Source organism: Alosa pseudoharengus, unplaced genomic scaffold (genome assembly GCF_046254945.1).
Source record: "Alosa pseudoharengus isolate Yale_2024_CS ecotype anadromous, Long Island Sound unplaced genomic scaffold, YU_APseudo_1.1 YU_APseudo_1.1_scf_16, whole genome shotgun sequence".
NCBI classification, from domain to species: Eukaryota; Metazoa; Chordata; class Actinopteri; order Clupeiformes; family Clupeidae; genus Alosa; species Alosa pseudoharengus.
This window is the reverse complement of record NW_027468630.1, coordinates 22,576,465-22,600,376: the sequence shown is the minus strand read 5'-3', so window position 1 is coordinate 22,600,376 and position 23,912 is coordinate 22,576,465. Positions and strand designations below refer to the sequence as shown.

The 23,912-nt window shown below is 45.5% G+C and overlaps 1 protein-coding gene across 1 annotated transcript in view; it reads left to right on the top strand.

Annotated features, from left to right (window-relative positions):
• Nucleotides 1-23,912, top strand: part of itfg1 (integrin alpha FG-GAP repeat containing 1) — a 163,049-nt gene that overhangs the window by 29,335 nt on the left and 109,802 nt on the right. Inside the window, exons 8-9 of the mRNA XM_076287477.1 lie at nucleotides 9,586-9,670; nucleotides 20,902-20,996. Of these exons, the coding sequence (XP_076143592.1) occupies nucleotides 9,586-9,670; nucleotides 20,902-20,996 (180 nt within the window). The remainder of the gene's footprint in view (nucleotides 1-9,585; nucleotides 9,671-20,901; nucleotides 20,997-23,912) is intronic.

The following is a 23,912-nucleotide window of genomic DNA, read 5'->3' as shown; positions in this document are numbered from 1 at the left end:
CGCTCAAATGTCTATCATCTCTTGCTTTTTTATCTTTCTTCTATAATTCTTTGCTATCTCCTCCATCTTTTCCATCCCTCGTTTCATCAATCTTTCTCTTCCCTTATATTCACTCTTTCCTGTCTTTCTTTGTTATCTTTGCTCGCTCTTTTTCACCCCTACGCCCTTCTCATTCTTTCTGCCCGCACACTGTGTGTGTGTGTGTGTGTGTGTGTGTGTGTGTGTGTGTGTGTGTGTGTGTGTGTGTGTGTGTGTGTGTGTGTGTGTGTGTGTGTGTGTGTGTGTGTGTGTGTGTGTGTGTGTGTGTGTGTGTGTGTTTGTGTGTGTATGTGTGCATTATGCGTGTGCACGTACGTGCATGACGATATTAGATAAATTGGGTGGATGTGTGTCCATTTTCCTGGGTTTCTGTATCAGTTATTGATTGACAGCAAGTTACTTGATGGTATATACTAAGGGTTCTCAACCTTTTTTGCCAGGTGACCCTTTTTTGATGTCACAAAACGTTGGCGACCCCAATCATTCAAAACATGTTGTGAAAGAGAGAGCGCATTTTTAATCTCTGCTGTAACATCCAGTTCAAAGCGGTATTTTCCCCAAATGTCCTATAAGCTAATTTGTTTGTTTGACTAGCTTGCCTTGTTGTTTTGCTACTTTGTTTGGAACGTTGGTCAAGCATTATTATCCATGATGATCTCATGCGGTATGTCTACGTTTATTTTTACATAGCTAGATTGTAATGAAGGATCAGATTAGTTACTTAACTTGGATATCATGGGCTTTTTCTTTTTTTTTTATTCAATATATATGTTTTATGTAATGTACTGGTCAATTGTAAGATACCTAATATCTCAGACGATCCCATTTGAATTTCAGGCGACCCCACATGGTCCGGAAGGTTGGGAAACGATGGTTCATAGGGATATCACCACTTTCATTTCAGTTCTATATGTGTGTACTGTTCCTCAGCTGTGGTAATGTGTCAGTCATGAGCTGTGGTAATGGGTCAGTCATGACGGTTAAACCAGTGTTAATGCTAAAATCCAGCTGGACTGGAATGCAGAACTAAACTACTTGCCTACAGAACTTTGTGTTTCTTACAAACTGTTATTTGACCGTGGCTGGTCAGTCTTCTTGACATTTTCACTCATTTCAAAGATGCAATTGCATTGCAATAATGTGCAAATTGCATTATATTGTGTCTGTATTTCATTTAGCAGGTGTAAAACAGCTTTTCGAGTCAGTAATTAAATTCAATGTTTTGTTTATTACATTATCACCTCACGTATATGTGCATAAGTATCAGGCTGTTTAAAACTATAATGATGGACACTCCAATCATTCCAGATTCAGTTTGAAAGATCGTAGATGAGACAGTGTGTTCACAAGGAGAAACTGCAGGACATTTACAGTACTGTGCGGAGTCATTTTTAAAACATTCCATTTAAAAAAAAACAATACATTACAACCACTTGAAATGTGCATCCTTTAACATGGAATTCCACTATTTATCGCTTTCCATTTCCTGATGTGTGGCAATGTTTCTCAGGGCCAGATGTACATTTGCCAACGTAGCGTGGACAAACCGCATATTGCGAACGCTGTCAGACCCAAGTTTCCGTCGTATTTATCAAACTAGTGTAAACTGCGCTTTTCTCTGCCTTTCTCCGCCCATAAACGCAATTTACGAACGTCCACAACTGAATGGCAGAGCCTATACAAGCGCAGTTGAATGAAGTTAACTGATGACAACATTAAAAAGAATCAAACGTTTAGCGATTATGAAATTATACCATACACGATAAGATGTCAACAAGCAGGGAGATAATGAAGATCAGTAGTTTTACTCAAAGTACTTGTGCACGTAGGCTATGGAAAATTGGTCAAATCTAGCAAGTAGGAAAGTTTAAGTGAATGACGTGAAAGTGAAAGTAAGACATTCAAAAGGCCAACGAAAGTTAAGGTTGCTTTTGATAGTACAAATACTTACAAAACTGGTGCTCTAAAAAGCGATTCTGTTGTCTTTGAAAGGTTCTCTTATTGATGCATTGAACTGCAATTTGGATTAACACCTGCTTTTACAAGGCGAAGTATTTAGAAGTATTTAGGCGCAGAATAGACGTGCGCTTTCAGGAGCAGTCTTTGTACATATAGTCTAGTAGACAGAAAGGTGAACCCGGAAATGTTGAGTACACCAAAGTTTTATGATAGAAATATATAGTATGGGTCCCCAGCATGCAGAAACTGCCGGATGCTAATTTGCATATGTTGGGCAATTTGTGTAATTACGCTAATTAGCACACATTAGCATAATTGCCTATATTGATCATATTATAGGAGCTGCTTGGCCAAAATGGACAATGTTAGTATGTTTTTAGGGGTTACTGGAGATGCTGAGTCCATATCTGACATTTTCAAGACTCAAAATCACTATTTAAACATGGTTTGGTCACGTTCTTACTCTCATTAAGCTGATTTTGCTGAGTTTTTGGGGGCGATTTAGACGGATTTTTGGAGGATAAAAATGTTCAGTGTTCAGGAATAATTTCAAGTTATTTCTGAATTCCACAATAATTTTGGGAATAGCTATTCACTGGCCCTCTGCTGTGACTCACAATTGAGTAACAAAGGGAAGAACTAGCCTCTACTACTCCTCACTGCCCTCATCCGTTGTCCTGTCGCCATCTTCTCCAGACTCTTCATCCCTGTCCTTCTGCTCTTTTAGCTGTGTATATATATATATTGCAACATGTAACATCACTGCCTTTGCAGAAACAATAATTAGTACAGGCCAGGCCTGCGGCTGCACAGCTGCACTTTCCAGATACATGTATACACAGTTTTAACCCAGCTTTGCAGTTACTGCTGATAACATCTAACAAATCAGCAGGAGCAACAGGACTTGAATCGAGGGTGGGCAAGTTCCTCTCCTTTCTTCATACCTGTCTTCTTACTCCATCCAAACGCTGTGATATCCACAGCCGGTGGATCAGGGCGGTCTGCTGCTTTCCAAAGCAGCACCTGTAGATAGGAGGAGCCGGGAGTGGGAGGCCTCACCGCCAGGGATGAATTACTGCACGGGCCTACCGGGCCCAGGGTCAGGGGGCCCTGAAGCCCAAGCCTTTGCATGAAATCATTGCCTCAATATCAACACATCAGGATGTATGGTGTATGAATCTGATTGAATTTAGTCCATCCCCAAAATGCACCAGTATACAGGAAATCACATCAAACAAATTAAAACATTTCTGAGGAAGGACCCCCAAAGCCCCCTTCCACATGCGACAATTAGTGAGGGGCCCTTAATACATCTGGGCCCAGGGGCCCAAAGGTCATAATCCGTCCATGCTCACCGCTAGGTGGAGGCCCAAGCAAAAGGATCCGAAGAGAGCCCTTGTAAGGGGTACTAAGAAGCTTACAGAGGCCTTCAGTAGAAGCCACGGGAGGAGACCAGCCGTCGCCTGGGCCTGGCTACGGTGCTAGCCTGAAGAGGATCTCGATGCAGTGGACACGGCGGAGAAGGGCTTCACGCGACCGGGAGAGCGGGCCTTGGAAGATGAGGTGGTGACGCCGACCTGGGCGCTGACTTCACTGTGAGAAGACCTTGAGCCCCTGCCCCCGCCAGGCAGCTTTAGGTTGGAGTTGGCGGTGGCCCTGTCTGCGGAGCAGAGAAGAGGTGGAGCGGCAAGGAGGTGGTGCCTTGATGATGGACGGTTGGCGGAGCCGTTTGAGGCACGACGGTTGGGCAGCTCCGGCGGAAGGGCCCTTTAAAAAAACGGAACTCTAAGCCTTTGGGTGTGTGTGGGAGGCACCATGCTGTGCGGGTGCCTGTTCTTGTTGGCCTGTTCGCCGGCGGTCTTTAGAAAAATAAGGGGAAAAAAGTTTGTTGTGTGAAATCCGATGGCACGAGCCAGAGAGAAGGTCTAGGCATTGGCGCAACCGTGGCAGAGTGGAACGGCCGGGAGCAGCGGAGGACTGCTATGCGATGAGGCAGCAGAGGAGGGACGCCAACGTCGATAGCTGTAGCACGATTGCGCAGCATGGTCCGGCTACGATGCAACTGAAGTCTGCTGCCTCGACTGGCAAGACGACGGAGCAGAGCGTTGGAGGTGCGGTACCAGTTATGGTGTTCAGTGGTGGGGAGTCTGTGCCAGTGGAGGCTAGGCCCCGCCAGGTGTTGGAGGAACGTTGTGGTGGTGCACACTGCGAAAGTGCGACCTGAGGGTGTTCTCTGAAGGGAGCTGGGGACGAGCGGCGACAGGCCAGGTGACTGCCAGCACTACCCGCATTGGGCTGCTGGTGGTTGTGGTTCCCCTGGGTGAGTAGGGCTCTTGCGGTGTGTGCACCCCAAAATAATTCCATGGAAATGCATGGATTACAGTTTCTGGTGGAACAACTGGAATCCATGCATTTCCACGGAATTATTTTTGGAATCTGATCCCTTATCATACCTGTTCATTCTTACTCGTCGCTCGACTTATCGTGACTAAATTCAAGATGGCTGCAAACGCTAAACCTCGAGAAGATACTGTCTGTATAAATCGTCTTGTAAGTAAACTACCAGTGCTTTTTCAAAGTTCTCAATGTCTCGTTTTAAATGTCAGGGCCCTTGGAAGTCTACCAATGAAGTGTGGAGATACATTGAGCCTTGTAAATGGTGTAAAACAGTGATTTATTTGCATGGCTATGCCGATGCCGAGGCACCACCATTGACCGCCTTGTTGGTAGCATCGGCTAACTAGTGCCAGATTTCGGAGTGCAGGGGACAAGCCGAGATGGGCTATGAGACATACGTTCACACTCGGTATCATGTTTCAAAACACGTTAGGTCAAAATCACACCGGAATTCTCCTTTAATAAAGCTTTTGATTAGACAACGCTGTCTCATCAATCATTACACTATTAAATCTGCTTAGCATCATTAGCATGCTGCACATATTTGTTAAAGCTCTTGCATTCAAGTTGAGTGATCATCTCAATACCAATGTTTCCCAAAAGGGCTTGTCCCTACGAGAAGAGTATTACCTTAAACACACATGAGGAAACTTAACAGTCGAATCAGTAGACTATGATAAGCTAGCCAACTATGCTTCTTTGTGTACAATATTTCCAGGCTTCAACCAGACAGCTGAATGTGGTAGAGTTGTAATAGAAATAGTAGGCCTAAGCTATAGGCTAATCTGCATAACGTGTGCTGTCATAAATATCAGACATTCAGTATTCTCTCTTTTAATATCAGGATATAAAATAATACAGATATATTATATTGTAATCCTCTGGTGTTCTAAGGTAGGCTATTGAAATGTCTAGCCCGACCCCTCCAAAAAAATCGAGGTTCGTATCAAACCGTGGGTCAACGGTCAAAAATTGTGATACGAATCGAATTTTTAGGTTGGTGTATCGTTACAGCCCTACTGTATATCGCTACAGCCCTATCCTCCAAAAATCTGTCTAAATTGGACCAAAAAAATCAGCTTAATGAGAGTAAAAACGTGACCAAACCAAGTTAAAATAGTGATTTTGAATCTTGAAAATGTCAGATATGGACTCAGCATCTCCAGTAACCCCTAAAAACATACTATCATTGACCATTTTGGCCAAGCAGGTCTTATAATATGATCAATATAGGTGATTATGCTAATTTATGCTAATTAGCCCAATTACACAAATTGCCCAACATATGCAAATTAGCATCCTGCAGTTTCTGCATGCTGGGAACCCATACTATATATTTCCATCATAAAACGTTGGTGTACTCAACATTTCCGGGTCCACAATGGGGCTCTATGGGCTGTCCACCGGACTAATACCGCGGAATACATAACTAGGCGCTCTTTACGCTTCCCTTCCCATCTTTTTACGCTAAACCCCCACTTTCCCCTGGATCCTCCCATGAATGCATATGCATGACACGAAAAACGCAATTAGCCATGTTCAGCTCCCGCGACAGGCAGTTTGCGCTTTTACATCATTGCGGCCTGTTTTGTAGCTACATACAGTACCTCGCAATGATTTTACACGCACGTTGCGAAACATACGCCTCAAGTGGGCGCAAACGTGTTAGTACATCTGGCCCTCAGTGTTTCACAAAGCTTCAATAGTATTATTGGACCTTTCCCATCTCCCCGTTGCCCCTCCGTGCTAAGAATGAAAATCTCTCTTTAGGGCAGATGTGTGATCTTATGGCCCACTGCAGTGAGATGAGATGTCATTATGGTTCACTGACGCACTACCAGCATACACTTCGTACTGGGATCACATGGGTGTGATTAAGACTTCACCCCTACCTCTTTATTTACTTTTTGTCAGTTGTCTCACTGAAAGTTTTAAAGATGACTTGTATGTATTTGTGCCCACAGCCATGCAAAGAACTACAGAGAGAGAGAGAGACAGAGAGAGAGAGACAGAGATAGAGAGAGAGAGAGAGAGAGAGAGAGAGAGAGACAGAGAGAGAAACATCAGTTTCCAATTGCCCTCTTTCATTGACCTTGGCATTTGAGTTCCTGTAGGCAGGTGTCACACGGAGACTGATGACTAATACCCTGTACCCCCCACCCTTTCTCTTTCTCCCTCCCTTTCTCTCTATCCACCCTTCTCTCTCCATCTCTCTCTCTCTCCACCCCTCCCTCTTCACCTCCCTCCACTGGATCAGATTGGGGTCACTCTGAGTCAATCTCTCTCCCAATGTGCGCCGCGTCATTAACCTCTCATAAGGATTCAGTAATTGCTCAAATATATGAATCAATATCATGAGCGACCCTTGAAGACTGAATAGCTGATATGTGGTGATACACTAGCAATAAAGGGATACGAATAGCTGATATGTGGTGATACACTAGCAATAAAGGGATACGAATAGGAGAGATAGGAAATCACTCTCTTACCTCCCCCATCCTGTCTAAGTTTTTAAATTTGAAAGTTTTTTGAGCATTTTTGAATTTCTGGCCAGCATAGATTTTATTAAAACGTCTCTAAAATATTGGTGTTGCTAAGCTTGTAATAGTTCCATATTGAGCTCCCATATGTTCTACTATAGCATACCATACTACGCTTGTCTTCTCATTTCTCGCTCGGTTCTCTCTCTCTCTCGGTTCCTTGCATCTTTCTCCTCTATCCTGGCCCCTTTCTCTCCTCTTCTCCTCTGTCTGTAGCTTTCTCTCCTCCTCTTGTCTCCTCTGTCTGTAGCTTTCTCTCCTCCCATTATTTTTCCCTCATCCCTCATCCCTCTACCCCCCCCCCCTTCGGTTTCTTCCTCTAAGGGAGTTTTTCCTTGCTCTTGCCACGTTAGTGCTTAGTTCTAGCGGAATCCAGTTCCAGTAAAGTAAAGCATCTTGAGAGGTATTATGTGTTGTAAAATCAAAAGTAATGGGATTGAAACTCCTCTGCTGTCTATCTTTTATCTTTACCTCTATTCCTCCTTTCTGTCTGTTCTTCCCTTCTGCCTCTTTTTTTCTCTACCCACAATTTCTCTTCTCTCTCTTTCTCTCTCTCTCTCTCTCTCTCTCTCTCTCTCTCCTCTCTCTCTGCGCTGTGTGTCTTGCCAGCCCCACTCTTAAAAACTCCCATCCGACTTAATGAGCGCAATTACCGGCGCGGCAGCCATTTTGAGTGCGAGTGTCGGTAGGAGCCAGCGGGGGTGAGCATCTCTTGTCCGCCCCGCTCCAGGTAATTAGAGTGGAGCCGAGGCGAGTGGGGAGGAGACACCTCCGTCAAGCCCCGGCCAAAAGAAAGAAAGAAAAAACAACAGAAAAAAAAACTTCCACAAGGAAGCCAGCCACCAGGAAAGGTTCTCAGAGGCCATCAAAATGATCGGCATCGACCATGAGCATGGTGTGTGTGTGTGTGTGGGGGGGGGGGGGGCAGAGGAAAGGGGTATAGTGGTTGGAAAGGGAAGAAAGGCTCATTGACTGCCGGTGCTGCTGTGTGTGCAGAGCGGAGTGGATGGAAGTATCCCACCCCATTTTCCCTATCTGCTGCTGTTAAAGTGCGGTGTTCAGTGGGTTCAGTGTGTGCGTGCGTGTGTGTGTGTGTCATCCCCTCCTCCTCCTCTTCCATCATCCTTCTAGCCTCTCCTCCTCTCTCTGTCTCTCCCATGTCTTCCTGCTGTCTCCCCCACTGCGTAATCACACTTGATAGTCCCTGGACTTCAGATGGTCATTATCAAATCTATATGTAAGCCAGTATTCCCATTATCCATGCCCCTACTGTGTGAGGCGACTGACCACTCGTTGTGCCACACATAGTGCGTGTGCGCGTGTGTGTGTGTGTGTGTGTGCGTGTGTGTGTGCGTGTGTGTGTGTGTGTGTCTGTCTGTGTGTGTGTGTGTGTGTGTCTCTCTCTGTTTGTGTGTGTGCGTGTGTGTGCGCGTGTGTGTATGTGTGATTGTGTGTGTGTGTGTGTGTGTGTGTGTGTGTGTGTGTGTGTGTGTGTGTGAGAGGGATGTGCATCAGCTTCAGTTCCGCTCCTCTGTAATTTCCTCCTCTGCCCTCCCGCTGGAGCTGCCAGGTCGGGCGGCACGGTGCCAACCGGCTGCCACGCTGCGCTTAACCCCCCACCTGCTCTCCCTTCTGACCCCTGCTGCTCCGCCCACACACTTCCTCCTCCCCTCCCTGTGACTCACCCTTCATACCCCGCCCACAGACTCCCTGCCGGCCTATCAAATCTCCCTCCTGCCTTGGAACCCCCAATGAGCCAGTGAGTCTCCCGCTGCACCTGTCAGCTCAGTAGAAAGGCTCTGACCGCTCCTCTCCCCTCCTACAGGGCCAGCACATGGGGCTCTGCAGAACGCCCACTCCATCTGCAAGTGTTCGTCAGCTCACCCTGTCAATACCCACCCTCTTTCCTCTTCTGTCAATCAGCCATTATGAAGAGCATCGCTGCTGCATGGCAATTCAGTACTGTATGCAGTGTTTTGTGAAGTGAACGGGCATACCTCAGGTTTGCCTAGATGAAAATAAAGATATAAGAGCATAAATTATACATGCAATGCATGCTTTCTGTAGACGGCAGTTGCAGCAGTCAGTTGAGGACTTCAGTTTGTTGTTTAATACGGTTAGACTACACACGTGCAAGTCGTTGTGCACTTTGCAAGTTTTCCTCAGGGCAAAATAAGGTAAACTCAGTGGGGCTTTGCATTTCACAATACAGTATATCCAGGATATGTATTTCATATGCATACTTTATAGTGCACTAGATGAAGGCAGTCATTGTAACGATAGGTCTCAAACGTGAATACTTAAATTTGAATTCCCTGTGCAGAAGTAAGCCTGCTGTGGTCTAAATGTAATGGAAATGTAATGTATGTAATGTATGTAATGTAATGGAATGTAAATATGAAATGGAATGTATCCCTCTGCTTTATTCCGGTTGAATACCCCTACATTAGGGGACTGGAATTAGAAATTTGATTGTGTAAACCCTTTTCAGTATTCAGCGTGATTGTAATGGGTATATGTTTTGCAGTGTTTATGATTGTAGTGGGTATATGTTTTGCAGTGTTTAAGTAAAGCATATGCTGGTGGATTATGTTCTAAATTGGAAAGATCTGTTGTTTTGAACCTTTCTTCCTCGTTTGTTTTTCGTCAGGATGGGAACTTTAGTGAAAGTGAAAGTGTCCGCAAGGCGCCAGACAACGCCAAGAGAGTGGGACAGTCCTCGTTTGTTGACTTTGGTAAGTTGGTTCTATTTTGTGTGTGTGTGTGTGTGTGTGTGTGTGTGTGTGTCATAAGAAGACCTACATCCTGCCAGATTTAGTCATCCAACATTCATGGCTAGCCATTAAATATTTACAAAACAAATTTGCCCTCTCCTAAAGGGATTAAAGAAGGGACACTAGCAGTTGCGTTTCATGTGGGCCCTAAATGATGCAAGAAGTCAAATCAAATGACCTGTAATGATTTTGTGTGTGTGAGTGTGAGAGAGAGAGAGAGAGAGAGAGAGAGAGAGAGAGAGAGAGAGAGAGTGTTAGAGAGATAATATTTGTGTGCTGTTCTCTGAAGCCTGACCTTTTGTTAAAAACTCAACCTTTCCCCCCCGTTCCTCTGTTCTTTCATTTTCACTACTATGGAAACATGTAATGAGTTTCTGTTAAGTGTGTGCATGTGTGTGCATATGCTTGTGTGTTGTTCTCTGAAGCCTGGCCTTTTGTTCAAAACTCAACGTTTACCTCCTTTCCTCTGTTCTTTCAATTTCACTACTATGGAAACATCTCCTCTTTCACTGTAACTGTGGGGGAGTGAATTGGAGGTCAGCGAGCTGCATGGGCGTCAGAGTCATCGCTCTATCTCAGTGTTTCTCAAACTTTGTCAGACCAAGAACCACTTAACCAATAAAGAAAAACCTCACAGACCACCTACCAAAAAAAAGAGAGTAAACCTACAGTACTTCACTAGGAACCTATGTTACACAGTAGGCCTACTCATTGAATCACCTTAATTATTGTGTCAGAGGATTCATATGATTTAAACTGGCATAGCTTACATAGGCAGTGTTGCAGAACTGTGTAGATTTATTATACAAGTAGGTTCAATATTGCAAACAACTCATCTATATTATATTTTACCACATCTACTTGCGGACCACTAGGGATAGCTCGCGGACCACCAGTGGTCCCCGGACCACACTTTGAGAAACACTGCTCTATCTCACTCTCTCCTTCATTCTCTTTCACGTCTCTCTTTCCTTCATATATACACCTCTCTCCCTCTACTGTCTCCCTTTTTCTTCCAACTTTCTTATACAGCAACAGGGGATGAGCAGACCTGTCCTAATTTGCTCAGCAGCTCATTAGTAAGCAGCTCTATCCTTCCTCATCGCAGCTAAACACTCTCATCATCTATTTCCAGACATCTCTCTCTCTCTCTCTCTCTCTCTCTCTCTCTCTCTCTCTGTCAGTTTTCCTGTGATCAGTTTTTAGTCTTGTATGGTGTTGTTTTCCATATTGATTAACTTACAGTAAGTATGGAGAGTGGTTTGTATTATTGCACTGGCAAGACAAGGCACGTTTGTTTCTAAAGTACAATTCATGCTCATAGCTAATTCAAAGGGCTTTGCTAATGTGCAGTTATAAGACCATATAATAAAAAGAGATTAAATAATAAGAGATTAAACAAACTAAATTTCATCACTGGAAGAGCTAAAATGACAGGAGAAACCATGCATTTGATCAGTTAACAAAAAGCATCAGCTGGTTCCAGAGCTGAGCAGCAGCTAATGGTGTCTTACCTTGCTTATCTCTAACAGATTTCTATCCAGCGATCTGAGAGGAGATGTGTGCGGCTAAAACTTGCCGTATATGAGATTATTTTTCCTGTCTCATTTTATGATTTATAAACATAAGGTTGAAAGTTAGTTCTATGACTTATTAGAAGCCAGTGTAAGGATTAAAGTATATACAGAATATTGAGATATCCAGCTATTCATTTGGCCAAGATTCAAGGGGACCTTCATTGTTTGCATGTCAATGTGACAATAAATCTTAAAGGTCCAAAGATCATACTAACCATAACTCATAATAACCATATATGCTCATATTGCCTGTCTGATTTTTTAAAAATTGTTTTACCATTTTCTGGTAGCCTAGAAATCTAGACGCACCCTAGCGGCGGCAAATTAATTTGCTCAGCCTGTACGTCTAGTAGCAAACCATAGGAATTTCTATTGGCTAACACCGTGGATGTTATCCAATCACAGTGCTCTATTTTGTTAGAGAGTCTTAAGGCGGGCTTAACAGGATAACGACAGTCCTGCGACGGTGAACAACAAGGAAGGTGGCTATGGCGAACGAAGAGCGGTTGTTTGAATCGGCGTTGGCGTCAACTTTGGAGGAGTTGGACTTGTGCTTTTCTTTGAAAGTTGAGCAACACAATGCACTTAAGTCATTCCTTTCGAAGAAGGATGTATTTGCCGTTTTGCCGACTGGATACGGATATGGTCGTAGCGCTGGCCTATTGCATGCCAAGGCAGTTTGAAAGACAATTCTCTGCCCGCCCCTTGGATTAAGCTAGGTGAATGGCTCGATTCCAGACTATACATTTCAATGATATAGGATGGCCCGCCAGGCTAATTTTCTGGGATTCTGACTGGACAAAGTGATAGTCAGTCAATGTTCCAACCAATCAGATTTTGTTGTTGAATGGCGTGGTGTATCTTGGGCAGTTCAGTGGTTTCAGTGTTTCTAGGTTAGCATGCTAGTAAACCTTAGGCAGAGAATGGGATTCCCGCTAGCATGCTAGCTAGTTTTGTATGCTAAGCTGAGCGAAAAATACGAACAAAGAAATCATATTGCTTATTACTAATCAAAATGTTAATGTAAATGAAACAGTTTCTATGAATTACCCCAAATTCCCAGGTAATTCCTGTTAATTCCCATTAATTCCCATAAATTCCCATAATGTCCTTTAATTCCATGAAAGTTTCCAATTTGGAATATTTCCAAAATTCCCAGGCTTAACCCAATGGAAAGTTTCCGGAAAAATTCCGGAAATTTTCCGCCCCTTTGCAACCCTAATCCCAGCACAGCCCTGAAACAACAGCGGCGCTCGGGGAGCAGTGAGGGGTTAGGTGCCTTGCTCAAGGGCACTTCAGCCGTGCCTACTGGTCGGGGTTCGAACCGGCAACCCTCCGGCTACAAGTCCGAAGCGCTAACCAGTAGGCCACGGCTGCCCCAAGCGTGAAGTTCAGGTGACAACTGTTACGTGCTACAGTGGGCTGATGGTATTGTTTTGCATGTTGTTGAAGTCAGAAGTATGTATGTGTGTGTGCATGTGTGTGTGCATGCATGCGTGCGTGCGTGCGTGCGTGCGTGCATCTCTTGGACACACACACACACACACACACACACAAACACTTTCTCCCTCACACACCCACACATACGCTCCTTTAAATCTCTTCTCCATACCGCTACAGTGAAGTGTGCCCAAACTCAAACACTCCAGCCGACATCAGGTCATCTCCAATCCAAGGCACCAAATGACAGCAAAGTGACAGAGAGGGAGTAAGGGAGGGAGGGGTGGCAGATAGGGGAAAATGGTATCTTAGAGAAGAGGGAGAGTGGTGGAGAAAAACGATGAAGTGCTATTAGAGAGAGAGAGATGGAGGCAAATGGTGAATTGCTATTAGAGAGAGATAGAAAGAGAGAGAGAGAGAGAGGTGGAGGAAAACAGTGAAGTGCTATTGCAGAGAGAGAGAGAGAGAGAATGAGAGAGAGAGCAAGAGACATGAAGTGAGAAAGCAAACAGCGACTAATTTAGAGAAATGGAGTGAGAGAAGGATGGAGAGGTATGGTAAGATCATCAGGTACTAAAAGAGCAGAGTGATAGACTGAGAGAGCAAGCAAGATGGAGGGAGTGAGAGATGAGAGAGAGAGAGACAGAGAGAGAGAGATAGAGAGAGAGAGGAGTCAGACATGTGTTGTCTGAGTTCTGGTGATTAATGATTATGAGACTGGAATTAGACATGGGAGAGTGTTAGAGTCTCGCTCAGTGTCACAAACACCCTGCCTAGTCAAATCAGTCACTGCACACACACACACACAGAGAGAGAGAGACTCACACACACACACACACACACACACACACACACACACACACATACGGTACACACACACGCAAAGTACATAGTGTATATTCAGAGACACAGGATGTCCCTATCTTTCCCGCACCAATTGCAGTGTGCTTGTGAAGGATGGTGTGGTGGCCATCATGTTAGCAGCAGGAGAGCGCAGTCTCATTTAATGCAGTGTGATCTCCTAGAGTCTTTCCCTCTGTTCCTCGCTGATGTCCTTCACTCTTCACTTCTTCATCTATTCCACCATACTGTTCTCTCACTCCTTTTTCACTTCATATCTTCCACACGCACACACACACACACACACACACACACACACACACACACACACACACACACACACACACACATACACACACACACACAGACCCTAATACACAATATCTTTTTTTCTTTGTTTCCCTTTTCCTTCTCTCTCTCTCCCTTTCCCCTTCCTCCCCCTGTCCCTCTCATCTGTCTGAGCTAATAAAGAGCAGTGTGTGTTTTAGTGACTTAGGCTCTCTGATTATCAGCTGGATGGAGCCGTGCGCCTTGCTCCCGCTCTCCACGGGAGATTGCTTCTGACAGGCCCTGAGTGTAGGGAATGAGAAGGCACACGCACACACACACGCACACACACACGCACACGCACACACACACACACACACACACACACACACACACACAGACACAGTCTCTCTCTCATACACTCACACTCATGCTCTCTCTTTCATACACACACGAGAGAGAGAGAGAGAGAGAGAGAGAGAGAGAGAGAGAGAGAGAGAGAGAGAGAGAGAGAGAGAGAGAGAGAGAGAGAGAGAGAGAGAGAGAGAGACCCACTGGTTGTAGGGGAGCAGTCCCATCACCTGGCCTCCAGCAGTCTGTGGTGTGAAGTGTGTTATAATGGGGAAAGCATGGCCCAAACAGCGGCCAAGGACACGGCAGGCCTGATGAATCACTCTTACCTAACACTTGTTCATCGCAAACACACACACTTGCATCCCTATTTCACATGAACACCCCCACAGACATGCATTTGTGGACAGATTGTGTTCATGCATGCATGCACACTCGTACACACACACACACACACACACACACACACAGGGCGCACAAGGCATTTTGAAGTGTTTTATAATTGGGTCTCGTCTTCAAAAGCCTGGTGACCTTGGCTCTGCTTATATTCCACCATCAGCTCTTTCCCTTAGAAATCCATTTGAATATCACTACCTAATTAACACACACACACACACACACACACACAGACACACACACACACACACACACACACACACACACACACACACACACACACACACACACACACACACACACACACACACACACACACACACACACACACACACACACACACACACTGTACAGGTTTGATCAAGAGCAGTTGCGGGATCGAGTGACAAGAAATACTGTGAGAAAAGAGGAGGAAAGCAGCAGATTTGACCTCTGAGAGCTAGTTAAATAAACAAAACTAAATAAGTAAAACTAAGCAAGTGCTTCTCTCCCATTCTCAAAGCACCACTCAGTTTGAGAGAGAGAGAGAGAGAGAGAGAGAGAGATAGATAGCACAACTTGGGCCCTACCAATCAATCATGAAAAATCAAAAATTATGATCTTCCAAAAAAAAACAATCAACATCTAACAATTACCATTTCACAATCGGCAAACAATCAATAGAACAAGTAAAACATTATTGTTATCTAGGATTAGTAATCTCATATACTGGAAAATTTGACAAAGCAATCAAAGATTTAACAGAAAAGGCAAGAAAAACATATTACATTTTAAGAAAATCATTAATTGAATACAATCCCCCATTAAAAATATGGTTAAAAAATGTTGATTCTGTAATTAAACCAATCTTATTATATGGGAGTGAGATCTGGGGCATCAAATATAAAAACAATTTGGATACTTCGGGACAAAAGCCAGCCCGAAATATTCCATTTAGAGTTCTGCAAAAATATATTAGAAGTGAACAGGAATTGGGTTGTAGAGCTGAATTAGGAAGATTCCCTCTCCTTCTCAATATCCACAAAAGAGCGGCAAATTTCTGGTATCACCTAAAACACAGTGAACCAAGCAGATACCACAACACTGCTGCCCAGCTGAGGGATGGAAACCCAGAGAAGAATCCCCTAGATTACCTAATTGAAAAACATGGCCTGAACAAAATTGACTCTCAACCATTGCTTCAAAATTAAAACAATTAGAAAAAAACTTGAAAAAAAATTATATTAACAATTGGAGGGATAAAATTAAACAAATAAGTAAACTCAATGTATTTAAATGAATAAAATCTGATTACAAATTGGCACCATATTTAACTCAAATTCAAAATTATAAACATAGAAAGCTATTGACAAGGTACAGGCTCAGCGACCATAGCCTTGCTATAGAAAAGAGGCGACACAGGCAAACCTGGCTGGCCCCGGATGTGTGCTGACTGCGGTAATGTAGTAGAAAATGAACAGCATTTCCTTACTGAATGCAAAAGATACAAAGTTATAAGGGAAGAATATTTTACTAAAATCGGAGATATCTGTCCTGAATTTCTCTGAAATCATTCCTGCTGGGGGAAGTAGACAGCCCATGTTACATGATCAATAACATAATAATCCATTGTTTTGTTTTTTTCTGTTCATTTAATCAGCCAGGTGTTGTTTTCCTTATTATTATTCCTTATTATTATTATTACTATTGTAGAGAGCGAGAGAGAGAGATAGAGAGAGAGACACAGAGACACAGACACACACACACACACACACACACACACACACACACACACACACACACACACACACAAAGAGAGATGAAAGTTTTGCAGGCAGGAGCATGATGGGGTTAGAAAGGAAGGTGGAATGAAGAGATGTTTGTGAAAAGTGAAAGGAGAGAAGTAAAAGGCGAAGTAGACAGAAGGAGGGTGGAGATAAAAAAAAAGAGAGAATTTAGATGGGAGGGCATGAGGGAGTGACACACAGTGAGAACAGAGTGAGGATAGAGGGATGAGCGAGAAATAGAGAGAGGGAGAGAAAGAAATGGAGTCACATCCTGGCAGAGGGAGACATTGGGAGGAGATAAGAGGGAATGTAGAGAGGGGAAGAGCGCGGGAGGCGTGTGGCATGTCAAAGTGTGTGTGTGTGTGTGTGTGTGTGTGTGTGTGTGTGTGTGTGTGTGTGTGAGAGTGTGTGTGTCTGTGTGTCTGTGTGTGTCTGTGTGTGTGTGTGTGTGTGTGTGTGTGTGTGAGAGAGAGTGTGTGTGTCTGTGTGTCTGTGTGTGTCTGTGTGTGTGTGTGTGTGTGTGGTTGTGGTGGCGGGCCAGGGAAGGTTGGGTGTTCGTCTTTATGTGTGTTGCTCTGTACCTGTGTTTCATGGTTGGTTTTTGTGTGTGTGTGTGTGTTGTGTGCGCGCGCGTGTTACTGGGTGGTGGCAGTTATTCTGATCACACCGCATGCTGTCAGGTTTGGGTTGTGCTCCCCCTTGCCTCTGCTCTGCACTGACAGATCACAGATACGAAGTGGTGACCTTCCTCTGAGAGCAACATGACACACACACACACACACACACACACACACACACATACACACACATCCAGACAATTTCCATACTCTGACATGCACACACGTACTTATACTGTCATTCCCTCACACATGCACAAAAGCAAAGAAACTTGCCAAGTACACAAAAGCACACACAGAGAGGCATAGACAGACAAATACGGATATTCGGTTGCACAGTGCTTATAAGCTGGCATGTAAACACTGACACACACACACACACACAAAGAAAACAAATCCTTAACTACAGATAAAAGTATGTAGTTACAGATGCAATGGCCAGTCAGTTATTGACTTTCATAAGCATGTGCTCACAAGCTGACATATGAAAACACACACACACACACACACACACACACACACACACACACACACACACACACACACACACACAAACACACACACACACACAGTCTCTCTCACATGCATGTGCACGTTCATACATAAATGTTCTCTGTGCTGTGGCTGTCTACCGCCTGACAGGAGGGGCTGTAGTCCGCTAATGACATTGCTGAGCTGTGTGACTGCATCTGATTACTCTGTTTCCCCTGGCTGCACTAACGGCAGAGCATATTGTCGTCGGCAACACAGGCACATGAGTGCCCTTAGGTTGCAGCACCCAGAGAACACACCGTTTTCTGACTGTGGGAGCAGTCCTAGAACACAGTGTTAATGGGTTTGGGTACACAACATAGACCCAGCACCTGCACATAAATACATATGTACAGCTTTTCTTTTTGGTCGCTTAAGAAGTTTCTGATCAGTTCATCAGCATTAACAAAAAGAAGGGGGGGAAAAACAGTCCAATGTCCACTTTTGAACATACACAAACATACACATACACATAATAGACACACACCCACACACCCACACACACACACACACACACACACACACACACACACACACACACACACACACACACACACACACACACACACACACACACACACACACACACTGTGCTGCTCTGTTCAGTATGAGTCACATGCAGACTCAATCGGATTAAAGTAGAGCCATTAGTTCTCTTTGTCTTGTCTTGTCCTCATAGTGTAATGCCCATAATGCTCTTAATTTGTTACTGAGGTATAAACAAGAATGTTTACAATAGAGCACTCCAGCCAGCTTATATAATGAATGAGCAGAATGTTCCACTGACAGTTACTGATGAGGTAGAGCCTTCCTTCAGGAAATGGAGGATTTCACATTCTTGACTGTTGAAGCATTGAGGTCAGACTGCAGATCAGGGGTCGTGAGTCAGGATGCTGCTTTCACCCGCAGTAGGTTCACTTTTAGCGCTTTTTGTGCAAAAGAGAAGTGCCCGCTACGTGTTGTCTGCATTGTATTTATTAATCTTATTATAATGTTAATACATTAAAACAAACTTGTTCAGAGCTGTTTGAAGCTTTTGTTTGCACGTTAGCCTGAAATGGCCGTCACACTGGTCGCTCCAATTCAGCACCCAGAGTGGCATCCACCAAATCTGTGAATGATTCATACCTCACGCGGCAGCCGTTATCACACGAGCGCGTGTCCAGCTTTTGCAACACTGCTGCTGGAATATCCTGTATTGGATGCACAGGAGAGCATGCGGTTTGTATTGTATGATGTTTTCTGTTGTTTTTCTGGCCGTGCTGTCGTCTCCTAAGCCAGTCCCAGTTGAGCTGAACCCGCCAGTCACCCCGCTTCTGACTCCGCCGCGCCATCTTGTGTGCCCCTCTCCACAGAGACGGCGTAATGGATGCGCAACATATGCCAGACAAAACACCTCCATCTGTCTCGGGCGTGCCAATAACACACCCATGTCAGACACAGATATACACACACACACAAACGCTCTCTCTCTCTCTCTCTCTCTCTCTCTCTCTCTCTCTCTCTCTCTCTCTCTCTCTCTCTCTCTCTCTCTCTCTGTCTCCCTATGAAAAAGTGAAAGGGACAAACATGCCAGCACAGTTGGTCGCAAATACATCTCTCTCTCTCCATCTCTCCTTTTCTAATGCTTCATTAACAGGCACATGAGCGACAGAAGGCTGCTGTGTGCTGTCAGGAGAAATATATGAAGGCATTTATTATTTCATTATTCTTTTTTTTACATCACCAACATCAAACATAATGAGACGTGACGTTTATAACCTGTTCTCCGACTCCCGTTCAGCGTCTTCTTTTATCCTTTTTTTTCCCGCCCATCACACAGGGGATGTCATGAAGGGAAAGATAGGAGGAAATTGACGAATCTCTTTTTCCCCTCTCTGCTAAACTAGTGCACACGTCCATGACAATGACCAGATACCTCTGCCTCGTTCTGAATTTCTGTAACCTGCGCTCAGCGCTGTCGAGTGTTAGTGGCACTGATGTTGTTTTTGCGATGGCATACACAGTGTGGGGCTTGCAGGGTGAATAAGCACAGCTCACTCCTTCGTCCTCTTCTCGTCTTTTTCTAATGCTTCTTTCGTCGCTCCTCCATCTTCACTCGTTCACTCGTTCTCAGTGTTCCTTACTGGCCTCTCTTCACAATCAACCAATCATCTCTTCCTATGCTGTGTGTGTGTGTGTGTGTGTGTGTGTGTGTGTCTGTGTCCGGCCTAAATCAGGACTGCATATAGGAGATGGCAAGAGTTACCATGGATACCCTCTGAAGTCTCAGTGGACATCACAGATGCCAACTTCTGAGCGATGACTGGTTATTGGCCTGATCATGTCGGGGGATGAGTAGGGGCTCATTTGTTTAGAATTGAAGGCCCCATACACCTACCCACCATTGAAGGCCCCATACACCTACCCACCATAACGCGTGTGTATGTGTGTTCACCTGCTTTCTTGGTGCCTGGTTGTCTGCCAGCAGTCACATGTTGAAGATGGTTATTTTCCTGATTCGTGGCCTTTCAGTTTTGACTGTGTGTTTGTATGTGTGCGATAGTATGTGTGTTTTTTAAGTTTGTGGGTCTGTTGGCAAGCAATTTCACAGACACACACACCTACACACATAAATCTGCTATACCTGAAATTGTTACAATGCAACTGGGCAGCCTTATCTGAACCGCAGTACCAGTGTCATGGATATGCGATATAACAGCAAACAGAGTGTGTGTGTGTGTGTCAGTGTGTGTGTGTGTGTGTCTGTCAGTGTCAGAGAGATGTAATGGCATGCACTGCATGCATTCCCAGTGTGTGTGATTTCCCTCTGTGTCTCTATGGCTGAAGCCTCTCATTTGCATCGTTATTGAGGCCTACACACACATACGCTCACACACACACACACACACACACACACACACTCACACAAACACATTCAAACTAAATAGGTCATGTACTCTGCATGCCAATAGGGATGTCACTATGCCATCACCCCTTTACCCTGACACTGCTGCTCCTATCTTTTCTTCCTCGTCACTCTTTTCTTCCCTTCCTCTCTCTTTTGCACCCCCAAACACTCTCTCTCTCTCTCTCTCTCTCTCTCTCTCTCTCTCTTCTCTCTTCTTTCTCTCTCTTTCTCTCTCTCTCTCTGTCCCTGTTCCCTACTCCGGCTCCTCTGGAACTCGGTCTGAATCCTAATGTGCTTCATGTGGGAGCTTTACTCGGTAAACAGCTGTGTGTGTGTGTGTGTGTGTGTGTGTGTGTGTGTGTGTTGTGTGTGTGTGTAGACCAGCATCACTGAAATGGCTGGGCTACTCATTTCTTGCTCATTGGCTTCTCTCTCTCTCTCTCTCTCTCATCGTTCTTCTATGTGTCTTTGTCTTGTCGTTCCCTGTTAACATTCTCCTCCTCTTCCTCCTCTTCAGATGGCGATGGCTTCCAGGACCACCTGCTGCCCGTGTGTCTGGACGACACCTGCACCAAGAGTGCCATCTACCTGAGCAAGCCTGGGGACGCACAGGTACCACACACCACCTCCGTTTACACACACTCTTCCACACCCGCGCAGCCAACCAAGCCAAACACACTCTCTCCCCTCCATTACTCCATGGGCATGGTGCTCATCAAGCATCTCCCAGCAGTCCAGTGCTTTGAGACTGAGACTCTTGACCGGATGGTTGGCTAGATGGTTTTCCTAACCTGAGCTTGACCTGCCCATCACAGCTTAAGCGTCCCTCTTGACTCGCGCCGGCTCACTTGTCCTTGCACAGGTGTGTGCTTGCACAGGTGGGACACAAGTACAGTATCCTGTAGCGTTGGGCGCCTTGACTGCCATGCAGCGAGCCTGGCGCTTTTTGGGTTTTTGGGGTAACGGCCCACAGTGACTGATGCCAGTGGCTGGACACTGGCACCAGCGTTGCCACCTAAACTCCTGGACTAGATGCCCCTCTGATTGGGAGTGGGAGAGAGAGAATAAGGAGCTATTTCAGACACAAAGGCCCATCTTATCTTATCTCATCTTATCTTATCCAGTCTATGATGTTCCTGTCAATGGGACATGATCAGAGAGAAAATGTCCTCTTATTTCATAATGTGTGTGAGGGTGTGTGGTTGTGTGTCTGGCCTTTGTATATGACGTGTGTGTGTGTGTGCGTGTGCGGGCAGGCGTGAGAGGGGAGGGGGACTTGCACGTGTGTATGCGATGTGCACAGGCAAAGTCTCCCGATCTCACAAGCCTTTGTGTTCTCTATAATTATGCCTTCATCTAAATGACTGACAGCACCACACACACACACACACACACACACACACACACACACACACACACACACACACACACCACACACACACACACACATTAAGACGGATTGGGGTCTGTAATGGAGAACATGGGTTATCTCGTGGCAGGGGCTCCCAGACTTGCGGGTGTCTCGCGGCAGAGATAACACCCATCTCCTCTCTGCACTTCTCTCCTCTCCTCCTCTCTTGCTTTCTCTCTTCCATCCATTCTTCCTCTCCTCCTCTCCCCTTCCTCCCTCCGTCCCTCTCTATTCCTCGTGCGTCTTGCTGCAGAGATAAAGCCCATACCCTCTGTGCTGTGCCTCTCTCTCTCTCTTCTCCTTTCCTCTTCTCTTCATCTTTCCCTTCCATCTCCTCCTCTGCCTCTCCTCCCTCTTCCCTCTCCCACTCCACGTGCCAGAGTCTGTATGGCTGTCAGAGTGAATACGCAGATGGAGGGATAGAGAGAAAGAAAGAGAGAAAAGAGAGATGGAGTGAGAGAGAGGGAGGATACACGTGTCAGCTTTTGTTGGGCTGTCACAGGCGATGGTCCTCACTGTCTGTGGCACGATAGGCGGGGAGAGGAGTTCGGCCGATTCCATTATTTCTCTCTCTCTCTCTCTCTCTCTCTCTCTCTCTCTGACACACGCTCTCTTGCTCTTCAGGACCACAGTCTGTCTCTTCTCTCTCTCCATCCATCCCTCTCATCAGTCTATAGCACACACACACACACACACACACACACACACACTCTCTCTCTGTCACACACACACACACTCTCTCTCTCTCTCTCTCTGTCTCACACACACTGACACACACACACACACTCTGTCTCACACACACACACTCACAATCACACACACTTCCCGCTCCCCATGGACAGGTCAGTCTGTCTTACCTGTCTGCTTGTCTTGTGTTCTTTTGTTCTTTCCTAATCACTTCTCTTCTCTCGCTCTCCCTACCTCTCACTCATCCTCCCTCTCCCTCTTACCGCAGCAAGAACACTCTCTCTCTCTCTCTCTCTCTCTCTGTCTCTCTCTCTCTCATTCTCTCTCTATCTCTCACTCTCTCTGTCTCCCTCTCTCTCTCTCTCGTCCCTCTCCCTCTCCCGTCGTTCTCTCATCTCTCTCCCCTCTCCCTCTTCCTCTTTCTCCTCTCCCCCTCCCTCTCTCTCTCTCTCCCCCCCCCCCTCTCTCTCTCTCTCTCTCTCGTCTCTCTCTCTCTCTCTCTCTGGGCGTGCTGTGCAGGAGAGATGAGGGCCGTGGGCTGCCGTGGCCTCTGTGCGCTGGGCTCAGCAGGCAGGGTAGCGCCGCTGTGTTTCTCTTCATTTTCCTCCCCAGCGCCACGTCCCGTCTCGCTGGGCCACATAGCACGCCAAACACCATGGAGTGTGTGCGGTGTGTGCGTGCGAGTGTGTTGTGTGTGTGTGTGCACGCCTACGAGTATTAGTCTGTTTGGGTGTGAATGTGCAATAGAGAAGTGCAGATATTTAGATATTTGTGAGAAAGAGAGTGTGAGAGTAAGTATGAGAGAGGGTGGGAGTATGTTTAATTTAGTTATGTGTGTGTGTGTGTGTGTGTGTGTGTGTGTGTTGTGTGTGTGTGTGTGTGTGTGTGTGTGTGTGTGTGTGTGTGTGTGTGTGTGTGTGTGTCGTGTGTGTGTGTGTGTGTGTGTTGTGTGTGTGTGTGTGTGTGTGTGTGAGAGTGTGAGTGTATTGTGAGTGAGACAGAGAAAGGAAGTGTTGATAGAGGTGGTTGATGTTCCATCAGATTTAATCTGTTTCATTATCAACTAAGCAAAACATGCAACTTCATAATCATTAGTTCAACCACACACAGGCACACACACACACACAAACACATCCACACACCACAACTGCACTAAACATACTCCCACACAGTCCCCTTAGTCTGGCAATCTTCCTTTCTCAAATATCCATAGGCACACACACACACACACACACACACACACACACACACACACACACACACACACACACACACAACAACACACACACACACACACACACACCACACAGACACACCCACACACACACACACACACACACACACACACAGACACACACACACACAACACTCAGACACACACACACACACACACACACACACAACACACACACACACACACCACAACACAC